At 38.4% G+C, this 14,222-nt stretch overlaps 1 protein-coding gene across 1 annotated transcript; it reads right to left on the minus strand.

Moving 5' to 3' along the window:
- Positions 1-7,148: 7,148 nt before the first annotated feature.
- LOC104098929 (CBBY-like protein) lies at positions 7,149-13,922 on the minus strand. The gene is made up of 9 exons (XM_070195366.1): positions 13,619-13,922; positions 12,298-12,347; positions 12,025-12,088; positions 11,755-11,803; positions 11,575-11,643; positions 10,897-10,958; positions 9,274-9,354; positions 7,469-7,623; positions 7,149-7,360 (listed from the first exon to the last, which is right to left on the minus strand). Exons 1-9 carry the CDS (start codon positions 13,894-13,896, stop codon positions 7,164-7,166), a joined length of 1,005 nt encoding a protein of 334 aa, XP_070051467.1. The 5' UTR covers positions 13,897-13,922; the 3' UTR covers positions 7,149-7,163.
- Positions 13,923-14,222: the final 300 nt, after the last annotated feature.

The raw sequence follows: 14,222 nt of genomic DNA on the forward strand, positions 1-14,222 counted from the left end.
TTTGGTTTGGGCAAAGGCACGCACCTTATACACTAATGACATATCTCGCTTCTATGATGTGATATCACGGATGACAAACTTAAAGAAGCAGGAATTGGATATGTCTACTTACTTGGGTCAAGTACAGGCAGTCATGGAGGAATTTGAGAAGTTGATGCCAGTTTCTGCTAGTGTGGAAAAACAACAAGAGCATCGACAGAAGATGTTTCTCGATCTTACCCTCGCTGGACTTCCTAATGATCTTGATTCAGTACGCGACCAGATTTTGGCTAGTCCGTCTGTCCCGACAGTTGATAAATTATTCTCTCGATTACTCCGCCGTGCTGCAGCACCAAGTCCACCAGTGATCTCATCACAGATACTTGATTCCTCTGTTCTTGCATCCCAGACAATGGATGTTCGGGCATCTCAAACTATGGAGCATAGACGAGGAGGAGGTCGTTTTGGAAGATCTAGACCCAAGTGTTCTTATTGTCACAAACTTGGACACACTCGTGAAATGTGCTATTCCTTACATGGTCGTCCACCCAAAAATGCTTACATTGCTCAGACTGAGACTCCAGGTAACCAAGGATTTTCTTTATCTAAAGAAGAATATAATGAGCTCCTTCAGTATCGAGCAAGTAAGCAGACATCTCCACAAGTAGCCTCAGTTGCTCAGACTGATACTTCTGTTTCTGGTAATTCTTTTGCTTGTGTTTCCCAGTCTAGCACTCTTGGCCCATGGGTCATGGACTCCGGCGCTTCTGATCACATCTCTGGTAATATATCACTTTTGTCAAATATTGTATATTCACAGTCTCTTCCCACTGTTACTTTAGCCAATGGATGTCAAACTAAGGCAAAAGGAGTTGGACAAGCTAATCCCTTGTCTTCTATCACCCTAGATTCCGTTCTTTATGTCCCTGGCTGTCCTTTTAGTCTTGCATCTGTTAGTCGTTTGACTCGTGCCCTCCATTGTGGTATATATTTTATTGACGATTCTTTTATTATGCAGGACCGCAGTACGGGACAGACAATTGGTACAGGACGTGAATTAGAAGGCCTTTACTACCTTAACTCACTCAGTCCTTCCACAACATGTCTAGTTACAGATCCTCCAGATCTAATCCACAGACGTTTAGGACATCCGAGTTTATCCAAACTTCAGAAGATGGTGCCTAGTTTATCTAGTTTGTCTACATTAGATTGTGAGTCGTGTCAACTTGGGAAACATACCCGAGCCTCCTTTTCGCGTAGTGTTGAGAGTCATGCAGAGTCTGTCTTCTCCTTAGTTCATTCTGATATATGGGGTCCTAGTAGAGTCAGTTCATCCTTGGGATTTCGTTATTTTGTCAGTTTCATTGATGATTATTCAAGATGTTCTTGGCTTTTCTTAATGAAAGATCGTTCTGAGTTATTTTCTATATTCCAGAGTTTCTGTGCTGAAATCAAAAACCAATTTGGTGTTTCTATTCGCATTTTTCACAGTGATAATGCCTTAGAATATTTATCTTCTCAATTTCAGCAGTTTATGACTTCTCAAGGAATTATTCATCAGACATCTTGTCCTTATACCCCTCAGCAAAATGGGGTTGCTGAGAGAAAGAATAGGCACCTTATTGAGACTGCTCGCACACTTATAATTGAATCTCGTGTTCCGTTGCGTTTTTGGGGCGATGCAGTTCTCACAGCTTGTTATTTGATTAATCGGATGCCTTCATCTCCTATCAAGGATCAGATTCCGCATTCAGTATTGTTTCCCAGTCACCCTTATACTCTCTTCCACCTCGTGTTTTTGGGAGCACGTGTTTTGTTCATAACTTAGCCCCTGGGAAAGATAAGTTAGCTCCTCGTGCTCTCAAGTGTGTCTTCCTTGGTTATTCTCGTGTTCAGAAGGGATATCGTTGTTATTCTCCAGATCTTCGTAGGTAACTTATGTCAGCTGACGTCACATTTTTTGAGTCTAAACATTTCTTTACCTCTGCTGACCACCATGATATATCTGAGGTCTTACCTATACCGACCTTTGAGGAGTTTACTATAGCTCCTCCTCCACCTTCGACCACAGAGGTTTCATCCATACCAACCATTGAGGAGTCTAGTGTTGTTCCCCCTAGTTCCCTAGCCACAGGAACACCACTCTTGACTTATCATCGTCGTTTGCGTCTTCCATCAGGCCCAATTGGTTCTCGTCCTGCACCTGACCCTGCTCCTGCTGCGGACCCTGCTCCTAGTACACCGATTGCACTTCGGAAAGGTATACGGACCACACTTAACCCTAATCCTCATTATGTCGGTTTGAGCTATCATCGTCTGTCATCTCCCCATTATGCTTTTATATCTTTTTTGTCCTTGGTTTCCATCCCTAAGTCTACAGGTGAAGCGTTGTCTCATCCAGGATGGCGACAGGCTATGAATGACGAGATGTCTGCTTTACATACAAGTGGTACTTGGGAGCTTGTTCCTCTTCCCTCAGGTAAATCTACTGTTGGTTGTCGTTGGGTTTATGCAGTCAAAGTTGGTCTCGATGGACAGATTGATCGACTTAAGGCCCGTCTTGTTGCCAAAGGATATACTCAGATATTTGGGCTCGATTACAGTGATACCTTCTCTCCCGTGGCTAAAGTGGCTTTAGTCCGCCTTTCTCTATCCATGGCTGCGGTTCGTCATTGGCCCCTCTATCAGCTGGACATTAAAAATGCCTTTCTTCACGGTGATCTTGAGGATGAGGTTTATATGGAGCAACCACCTGGTTTTGTTGCTCAGGGGGAGTCTCGTGGCCTTGTATGTCGCTTGCGTCGGTCACTTTATGGTCTAAAGCAGTCTCCTCGAGCCTGGTTTGGTAAGTTCAGCACGGTTATCCAGGAGTTTGGCATGATTCGTAGTGAAGCTGATCACTCTGTGTTTTATCAGCACTCTGCTTCAAGTCTCTGTATTTATCTGGTAGTCTATGTTGATGATATTGTTATTACTGGCAATGATCAGGATGGTATTACCAATCTGAAGCAGCATCTCTTCCATCACTTCCAAACTAAGGATCTAGGCAGATTGAAGTACTTTCTAGGTATTGAGGTTGCCCAGTCTAGCTCAGGTATTGTTATTTCTCAAAGAAAATATGCTTTAGACATTCTTGAGGAGACGGGGATGATAGGTTGCAGACCTGTTGACACTCCGATGGATCCGAATTCTAAACTTATGCCAGGACAGGGGGAGCCGCTTAGCGATCCTGCAAGCTATAGGCGGCTGGTTGGAAAATTAAATTATCTCACAGTAACTAGACCAGACATTTCTTATCCTGTGAGTGTTGTAAGTCAGTTTATGAATTCTCCCTGTGATAGTCATTGGGATGCAGTTGTCCGCATTATTCGATATATAAAATCGGCTCCAGGCAAAGGGTTACTCTTTGAGGATCGAGGTCATGAGCAGATCATTGGATACTCAGATGCTGATTGGGCAGGATCACCTTCTGATAGACGTTCTACGTCTGGATATTGTGTTTTAGTAGGAGGAAATTTGGTGTCCTGGAAGAGCAAGAAACAAAATGTAGTTGCTCGGTCTAGTGCAGAAGCAGAATATCGAGCAATGGCTATGGCAACATGTGAGCTAGTCTGGACCAAACAATTGATCAAGGAGTTAAAATTTGGTGAAATCAGTCGGATGGAACTTGTGTGCGATAATCAAGCTGCCATTCATATTGCATCAAATCCGGTGTTCCATGAGAGAACTAAACACATTGAGATTGATTGTCACTTCGTCAGAGAAAAGATACTTTCAGGAGAGATTGCTACAAAGTTTGTGAGGTCGAATGATCAACTTGCAGATATTTTCACCAAGTCTCTCACTGGTCCTCGTATTGGTTATATATGTAACAAGCTCGGTACATATGATTTGTATGCACCTGCTTGAGGGGAGTGTTAGTTTACAGCATGTATATAGTGTAGTATTGTCCCACATTGGTAGAAGAGTAGTATGTCCTTGTATAGTATAGCTATAAATAAGGACCTCTTGTATTGTATTGTTTATCTAATATCAATAACATATTTTCTCCCGTGCCTTCTCACATACACTACGGGCAAGCTTATGGTACGATCACGGGATGCTCATGAATTCTTTGTGAGAGTGACTGAATGTTGTTCAATTGTGTGATGTCCTTAATTTATGTTAAATGACATATTTAAATTTGTGGACTACTTTGATATTCACTCTTTTGCTTGTGGTGAGGGCACTTGATTTCATGACGGATTGGTGATATTGTACACTTTCTTGTGTTGGGTGAGTGCGTGTGTTGAGGATGCTTAGTGGTAACGAGTCATCTCTTGAGGTAAGGTGGTTGTGGAGAGGTTGCTTGAGTTGATTGAGTTGGTTGAAAAACATTGAGTATACTTGGGCTATTTAAAAACGGGAAGAATGTGCAATTTGTGTGTTCATGCTTAATTGCTGACATCGATCATAGTCAAAAGGTAGGGTGTTTGATTGAGTTAATTGCGAGGTCCTCTTTCATAGTGCTAAGTACGTTTTGCGGGTGCTAATATAGTTCCATTACTCGAGGACGAGCAAGAGACTAAGTGTGGGGTGTTGATAATCGGCTTAATGTATGCATATTTTGATATATATCGCCTCACATTTTGCTCATGTCTCAACAATTTGAGATGGTTAATATGATTATTTGTGCTAAAGTTTGGTACTTCTATGTGTAGGGATCATTCGGATGCAATTTGGGACGAGCGGGCGCGAATTGAAGCGAAATCGGGACAAAAAGTGAAATTTGAGGGCCACAGCCAGCGTGGGGCGCTGGCTGTGGCGCAATTTACAGCAGCTAAAATATTTGAGCGCCAAGGCCAGCGCCCCACGCTGCCCTGGACGCTCAAAAACGTGAACATGTCCTATTTCGACCGGGACTCGGTTATTTCGATGCCAAGATGCCCCCAACTCATATAAAAACCAACCTAAACCTATTTTAAAAAGGAGAGGACGTTTTGGAGAGAAAAACACAAGCACAGAGCCGCCGTGGAGGCCGAAATTCATCAAGTTCCATCTTTCTCTCACCAAACTTAGTAATTTTTATGTTTCTTTGTATGATTTGTTGTTTGGCTACCATGTCTATGTGGAGCTAAACTTCACGTTCTAGGGTTGTGGTTCTTTCATGACTATTGTTATTCGGATATTGATTTTGCCTTCTTGATTTATCATATTGGTTTATTTATTCAATCTTGCGCTTAATTATTTAATTGCTTGATCACCAATTGAATACTATCTACGAATCTAGAATTGAACTCGAAAGTGGGAATTCTATATTGCATATAGGATTGAGTAGAGCAAGTTCTTGAACTCGGGCATCGGGGAACGGATTCGTGGTTAGGATAGACATATACCTAATTGCCTTGCTTGGTTGATTTACAGGAATTATAAATGCGTTCTTGTTGATTCTAACTCCATAGACATATAGGCGTTAGGTTAGCTTGAATAGGCGAGTAAGAACTCGACAGATTCTTATGAGCAATATTAACCCTGTCAACCAATAAGCTAGATAAATTAGTCGGTCAATTCAATTTAAGAATACAATATGATTGTTAGATAGCCCATAACCCTAGATCGTTTTCATTACATTGATATCATAAAAAATCTGCTCTTTCTCTGTTCAAAGTTCATTTATTTATATTTTTTTATTTAATTAGTTTAGAATAAAATATTTTTAGGTTTAATTCTTGTTTAGATAATTAGGATAGTCTAATTTAGTTAATAGTTAATCATAAGTCCTCGTGGGTTCGACATCCGACTTTTAGTCACTTTATTACTTGACGACCGCGTATACTTGCGTGAGTGTGTTTGGTCGCAACAAGTTTTTGGCGCCGTTGCCGGGGACTTAGAAATTAGCTACGTGACTAAGTTAAGCTTTTATTAGATATTTGTTTTCAAGTTTTAATTTTCAGTTTGCCTGGTTTGTGTCAACGCAGGGTCTTCTCTCGAATGCAGAGGAGTAGAAGTGCAAACAACCTCATTCCTCTTGATCCAGAAATCGAACGAACACTACATAGAGTGAGAAGGGAACACGAAGCTAGAACGAGAATAGAAAGAGATTTGGACATCGCAGTCCAACCACAGCCAATAGATATGGCAGGCAATGAAGAGCGTCCGGTAATTGAAGCCGCAAGGCCCAATCTTGCGAATATGACTCAGGCTATTGTGAAGCCTGATATCACTGGGCATTTTGAACTCAAACAGTACATGGTACCAAACTCCAACAGGTACGATATTGGTATATGGCTATTTCACTACAGATTCTTTTTTTTTTTTTGGATAATCGTGGTGTCCAGATCAGCTTACGCGGGATACCTGCTACCTCCCACCAGCAAAAGGTAGCGGGTAAGCAAATGATAATAATATTTAGTTGTTGCATTCAATTCCGTGTAACCCTAATGATTCAGCAGTTGTTCTTATGATTTAAAGATGCTCTTTAACAAATAGAAAGATCACCTACTAGTTTGGCCAATGTGATTTCGAAACCAACGATTTGGCATGATCCTTCAGAATACACTATAAAAACTTGCATACAACTGATCTTACATAACAACAACAACAACAACCCAGTATAATCCCACTAGTGGGGTCTGGGGAAGGTAGTGTGTACGCAGACCTTACCCTACCCTGGGGTAGAGAGGCTGTTTCCGATAGACCATCGGCTCCCTCCCTTCAAGAATTCCCCACCTTGCTCTTGGGGTGACTCGAACACACAACCTCTTGGTTGGAAGTGGAGGGTGCTTACCACTAGAGCAACCCACTCTTGTTACAACTGATCTTACATCTATCAGATAAAAACCTTCAGCTAATATTTGTATCTTAGTCCAGTAACAAGGTCTGTAATAGCACATATGAGATCAGTAAGAAGCACATGTTTACTACGATCTACCAGAAAAAAAGGAGTTCTCTTTGCACCAGATATCTTTTTTCCTGACAACTCGGATAAAATGAGTTAATTCATAGAAAATAATTTCTTTTCTCCCTTTGGCATATCTCAAACTACCAACTAGATACATGAAATCTCCAGCTCCAAAGCATGTTGGAAAAAGCATATTGGCGCCCTCCATCAAGCATCTTCAATTTTTTTTTTTTAAATTGTTGATAAGATCCCAACTATGTCAAGATTGAAGTGTAGTTGATTTATTGATTTTTGATAAGTTCCGTCAAGCATCTTCATCCAGGTAATATGATGTCATACGGTGTAAAATTGAAGATGTATCCATCAAAACAACCCAAAAAAGAAAAACCAACAATGAAGAGAATGATAGGACTAACTCTTCACTTGAAGTTGTATCAATGTCGACACTCAACTTTAGCATGGAAGCAACCTCCTTAGCAATTCTTTGCTCCTCTGCAGAAACTGGACCAAAACAATATAGAGGTATGCATTTTCTTATAGTGAGATATGGTAAAAGAGAAACAACCAGCTTATGCAATGAAATTTTACCAGATTGTCGATGCAATTTACCTGCTTTTCTTGCTTCTTTAGCCAGTTGCTCACCTAGGTCAGACGCCACTCCTTCACCAAATACAAGTTGGCCATAGAAACTTTGCTTTACCTCCTCCATTCCAAGTATTTTTATCCTTGCCATTTTATCATTTCCAAGCTTCTCAATGATGGATCTGTAGCGAATCAACCAACTGGTTACTCTTTCATTAATTGTTAGAAAGCATGCAGTAGAACACTGTTATGGAATTACTACACATGCCAACTACAGTCATTTCAATTATCTGTTACAAAACTAGCTTCACCTAGGAAAAGGTCAGATGCTAAGGTGACAGCACTTCTCAAGTTATTCCTAGTGTCTGCCAGAGGTTAGAAGTCTTTAGCAACAAATGATTCAAACTTCATTCATCTTCTACCATTCAGACGAATGCTAAATCAGTTGCATTTTCAAAAATTTACTTATTTTCCTTCTCGCTTCCCTGCCATATTTTTTAATTATTCAATGAACTAAATTCAGTTTATGCACAAAGAACATGCTATAGGTTGTTTCTTTATTGCATTCACCCAAAATTCTCTAAAGCTAATTGCTGATATTAGAGGTGTTAGCCTAAAGAAGATTAGTAAGCATAGTAGCATACTAAGAACTGACTAAATATTGAAAACTAACGCATGTTCAACAACCCAACACTTATATGATTTTGCTACTTATTTTGGAGACTTAATTATTTTCTAATATTTCATAAATTACATAAAAAAATATTTTCCGATAACCAACATTATGTAAAATTGTTTAATTTCTATAACACATTCAAGCAACAAAGTCCATAATAAGACCACATAGTTGTTATCTATAAAATTTTATCATCCAGATTCAAGAATGGAAAATTTTCTTTTGGGAAATGGTCCAAATATACCCCTTACGTTTGCGATTTGTCTTACATTTTCCCTCTGTTCACCTATCCGTACATGAAAGCCCCCGCAATATTTTTTGTCTCAAATATGCCCCTATGACTAACGATTTTCCATCGTGGAAACTTGGTCTGATTTGGCTAATACAATGGAAGCCACATAGCGGTATTATTTGGACATTTTTCTATTGCTCGGGAGTATATTTGGACTTTCTGTTGTTCAGGGGCATGCTTAAAATTACATAAGAGGGTATATAACTATATATAAACCTATTTGATACTTTAGGGATAAAACTGGATCTTTTGTCTGTCCGTATGGCTTCATCGTGACAAATGTCAGAGCCAAACTGGACAAACGTTAGTTGGAGGAGCATATTTGAGATAAAAGATAACAGTGAGAGCTTTCATGGAACGATAGTCAAGCGAAGGGCAAATGTATGACAAATTGGATACTTGGGGGTAAATATGAACATTTTCTCCCTTTTTTGTTTTAAAGGTTGTATCAGCGCCAACTTGCGAGCACCTCGACTATTCCACTGGGTATCTGCTACTTCCCACTAGCACATGTACCGGGTAGCTGTGTCCACCAAGTTTAGCCAAATGGGAAGAATCACCTAGTGTTTTTTTGTCTAGCTGGGATTTGAACCTTGGTCTCCCATTGTTTTCATCCACTAGGGGTGACTACTAGGCCACACCCTTGGGTTCTTCAAGGGAAGGAAATTTGACACTGGCAGCTTCGGAAATCCAACAATCTTAAGTGTTCAGCAAGAGCAATTTCAGTCTTTAGATGTTAGACTTCACTTTTTCAGTTTGATTCAGTCATACCTCACTTAGAGCTATGTAAAAGAACTTAGTGTTAAAATAAAACTTACAGATTCATATTTGAAATGCAAAACTGAGTTGTAATTAGCAGTAAACCTGGCTGATTTTTCCCCACATTTACAGTATGATGTCAGCATCACTACTGGGACACCTTTTTCATAAGCTTCAACAATAAATCTGCAAATTAATAGGAGAATTATTACAAGAAATATAACAAAATAAAGGAAGATCAACCTAATAAATTATAAAAATAGACCATGGCATAAAACCAACATTTACACTGGTAATCGAGGAGGTAAGCTAGATAGCTATCCTGATAACATAACGCTAAATATTCTTACCTATAACTCCTCCTTTGAAAAGTAAACTCTTATGGCATTTGAAAATGATACAACTAAATCTATGAATCAGTAATGTGATAAACTTTATTTTACTCATGAACTACATCATATTGAGGAATCGTCGAATGCATTGGCTTACAACCAGATACATACGAGGCAAGAGACACATGCTTGTATATACTAAATATCTTCTGATTTCTTAAGTTCACAATTGTTATAAATTTAATAACTGTAGATGGATTGAAACCACTTCCAATAATTCAAATGATGCTACACTCATTTTTAAATAAACTCCGTGTCCATTAAATATATGAATGGAAAAAATAAATAAAAACAGTATCTTGCATAAAGGTGGATGACTATATCTGTATATGGCATTCCTAACATTCCTAGGACATGATAAGGATGCTTAGCTAATATACCAGCATAGCTTATGGCAAATACTGTTGACCTTTGGAAATTTAAAAGCTAGCTAACAAAGATAAGAAAAGAGAAAACACATGTACACCTTAATCATGCAGTTGAAGAATTAGATACTCTTAACAGAGGCTCCAAATTCCAAAGTTTATTGAATGAGAAATGGAAAAGATGAAGGTCAAAGAATTGGTATGAGAGCTGCTTTGTCTACAGATATGGGGCTGTTCGTGGTACACATAGTATACTTGTCAGGAAAGGAGGAGGGCCCTAGGAATAACCTACTATGAGAAGGCTACAAAAAGCACCAACGGAGCAACACATAATTGCAATAATATCAAAAACTTATGACAAATTCCTAGAAATTAACTCACAGATCTCCGCAATTAATCGAAAGAATAACTGAGTATTTGCAAGATGCATGCCACGACTCCATTCTGATACAGACTACCACCAAACATTGAGGACAGCAACTTGGAATTTTAAGATGAGTTGGACACCAACTCAAATTGGAAAACATTAAATAACCTACGCTTTTGAGTGAGTTCTCTCTATCAGTTTCTGAAAATAAAAGGAGAAATAGCCTCAATTTTTAATGAAAAAAAACTTAAAACCTGACAGCAATATTAAAATCAACACATAAATCTTTAAACAAAATATGGAAACATGATTCAGAGCTTCAACCGCGTGGACAGAAATCTTTCTCATTTTTTTTACACTTACCACGCACAGCATTACCCAAAAACTGCTTATAGAAAAGAATGGAATAACCATAAGAAACCTCACTCTGATATAAGGTAAAAGGAGAAATCATCAGCATGCCTCATAAATCACTGAACTTCAGACTAAGATATTCTTTTTTGATAGGTATCCAGAATATTACTTCATCATGTAATAGAAGATCGTCTGAGGAGAATACATGTAACACATGGACAAATGACTTTTGGCAAGAAAGACTACTCACTCTTCAACACCAGGTCTTAAAGGTAAAGATTTTGACAAGACCAGTTCATCCAATGCAATTTTCTGCAAGCAATGAACCCATTGTTCAGATTATCAATTCAACGAAGATCAAGTGAGCAATATTATGTTAAGTTAAAAAATATCAAAGTTCCAATAAAGTAAAAAATAAAGGAGCTGGAAAACAACAGCTATCACACTGGATATAACAGTTAGTACAAGTGAGAAAACACAATAGCAAATTGATTTGAGTAAAAGCGGAAACTATTAAACCACTGCAAAAGAAAACAAAAGAAAGGCACAGGAAACAAGAACTATCAGATTGGATATAACAGTCCGTATATATACATGAAAACAAAAATGCAATTTGATTTTAGTCAATGGAGCAGAGCTAAGCGTGTCAACAGCTCTATGAAATTACCTTATCCGGAATGTTATTTTGGGTTCTTATTCCGATAATAGGCCTACTGTCTTGTGTTTGACTTACATTCACTTTGAAGCTCTATGTTAGCCCGTTATAACTAGAGATGTGGGGCAGGAGCTGCAGGACTAGAGTTTGCAGATAACATGTTGGCAGCTATGTATTAGTATCTACTGATATTCTAAATATACCTAACAAGGGGCACGAGATTTTATCACCATATGTTAAAAAGCCTATTAAACTTTACTTTTGAATGCATACCTTTTCACGCAGAACACTTTTCATAAATGTCTCCTTCTCACTTGTGGGCAGTGATGTGGGCCAACCAATCTGAACAAAAAACAAGCTTATTCGAACTGGAAGGGAGGGGGGGGGGGTACTTGAAAGGCTTTTTAGAATTTATACAAGAACACATCTATGAACTTTTCCATGTGAGCTTACTCTGTTAAAAAACAAGACCAACATCCTTTCTTCATCACCCATGCTCTTCCTGGAGAAAGCAAGTACCATATGTTTATGTCAATGCTCATTTAGTCAGAAGGGCAATCTAAGATATCGTGGACTGAGATCAAATATGAAACTAAGAAGGTTACAAATTCCGGAAAAGTTAGAATTTATTTAAGAGAAAAAATCAACTATGTAATAATACTCTTATTCAGAAATGATATATGCATGCCTCAGCTAAATCACGAAATCACCTGGATAACACACCTTACAAGATCCTGATAAACTGGCTGGCTCCAATTTGCACAGTCCAATCCAAGCTTCCGGAATGCTGACATTAGTAGAAGAAAAAAGACATTTGGATTATCCAAGGTAGACTTGTTTTCATTTGTTATACATTAGCTTGTGCACTATACTGGTGCATTCAGTCATTAAGATTGACTTCCTTAATCATCAAGAAAAGAAGGTCATATCAGAAAAAACTTTCCCCTTAAGACATCTAGAATTTATTTGATAAAATAACAAGGAAATCTTCCCAACCTGCATTGAAGGCTTGACAGTTGCCCAAGCGATACACATCCATTAAAACCCTAAACAAATAAAAGTTGTCAAGGAAAGAAAGTAAACGGAAATAGTTACCAGTAGAAGATGAAAAGCAGAAAATGTTGCTGAAAATAAAATACGAAGAAATAAGCAGACAAAAACCTTGAACATAATACCTCTGGGATTTGGAAACTCTAAAACTGAACCTTCTACAATTCTGGTTCCCCCCCCCCTCCAATTTGCCATAATATTCTAGATAATTCTAGCTTCCAGATTAAACAAACCTTTGTGATTGGAAACTCTAAATGAACTTTCTCATAATGCAGTTTTTCTCATTCAATCGAGCTTACTTAAAACACAAAAGAATCCGCAACATACAAAAAACCAGTTCACGGACAATAAAAAGGACTAGCAAACTGTGGAATACAACAACTAAGCCTCAACCCCAAATAAGTTGCGTCGGCTATATGAATCCTCATATAGCCGAGGGTTCATCACTGCTGCTCTTCCTTTTATCTATCTTAAGCCGAGGGTCTTCCGAAAACAACCTCTCTGCCTTCTTGATGGTAGGGGTAAGGTCTACGTACATACTACCCTCCCCAGAACCCACTTGTGTGATTACACAGGGTATGTTGTTGATGTTGTTGTTGGCAATATGAATCCTCACATACTATGTTCCCATGTAAAAAAAAATGATCTGTGAGGATTCATCATGAATTAGCTAGTTTTAAGTTGGCTGGTTGTCAACCTACCACAACCCCCCTCCTTTCTTCGGATGTGGGATCGGCAATGTAAGCAAGCTCACAATGGAATACAATAGTGAAATGCGTGCAAAGTCGTAGAAAGCTCACATTGGAATACAATTGTAGAAAGCTCACACATATTCACTCCTATGCTTAGTTCCTATCTCCTATGTGGTTCTACCAAAGTCAAGAACCGCAAAAATTTGATGATAAACCTCAAAATAGATCATATAAACCCTCCAGATTCAGCATAATTTCAATAAAATATTTGTTGGATTCGTTTTTTGTTTTTCCTTGGGGGAGGGATTTGAGCATATTTTTCATTTCAGCCAATTTATCTAATTCAGATAATTATGCCAGGACATAAAATAATCAGGCATATTTGATGGAAAACTTAACTACCCAGTTCAGCTTTTCCAAACACTCAGTCTGTCCCTTAACTCATTCTTTTTCTTCTCACAATTGACTTCCAAATTTCAAAGTTTCAACTTTTGTTCACAATTAAATTTCAGAACTTCACACGACAGACAAACAAAATGACAGTAATTACTTTAATTTACATAAAGAATGTGTACCCTTCAACTTCAAGGAGAAGAGCGAGTTGCTGAGGTGGTGTATCTTGGGTACTGCTGGAGAATGAGCTTGACGAATTGACAAAACACCCATCACTGTACAACTTGCCAATGCTAGAAGTAGTGCTCAGGTAGTTTTTTGGAGGCAAAAAGGAGAGGGATTTTCTTGGAATGTTGTACAGTTTGGAAGAGTTGTTGGTGCTGAAACGGAAAATGTTGAGAATGGGACGTGAAGCTGTTTCCATAGCCACATTCACCATTACACTACACTGGGATCGCATGTGCAAAGTTTTCTAATAAATCGGCCCAACAGTCCAACTAGATTTTTCTTTCCTTCACTTTCTTTTATCTTTTTCTTTTTTTAAGAAACTACAGAAATAGCTACAAATAGAAAATATATATCAACTATTAGCCGTTAAGTTATGCTAAAAAAAATAATTATAAAAGTTATGAATGATATATAACATTCAAAAGACCCAGGCAAAAGATAATTTTGATACAATTGGTGAATAACAAAAAGAGAATAAAAGCAAGTAATTTGATACAATTTATTTTGGGTGCAGTAAAAGTACAACAACACTTTTTACATCTATTATCACTCTATCAC

This window comes from Nicotiana tomentosiformis, chromosome 2 (genome assembly GCF_000390325.3).
Source record: "Nicotiana tomentosiformis chromosome 2, ASM39032v3, whole genome shotgun sequence".
NCBI lineage: Eukaryota > Viridiplantae > Streptophyta > Magnoliopsida > Solanales > Solanaceae > Nicotiana > Nicotiana tomentosiformis.

Excerpts from the sequence above, each read along its gene's own strand:
- LOC104098929 (XM_070195366.1), bottom strand. The coding sequence starts at position 13,896 with ATGCGATCCCAGTGTAGTGTAATGGTGAATGTGGCTATGGAAACAGCT. Across the intron at positions 12,348-13,618 it reads CTTCTCCTTGAAGTTGAAGG|GGTTTTAATGGATGTGTATC; the intron begins GTACACATTCTT and ends TTATTTGTTTAG. Across the intron at positions 7,361-7,468 it reads TAAAGAAGCAAGAAAAGCAG|TTTCTGCAGAGGAGCAAAGA; the intron begins GTAAATTGCATC and ends GTTTTGGTCCAG.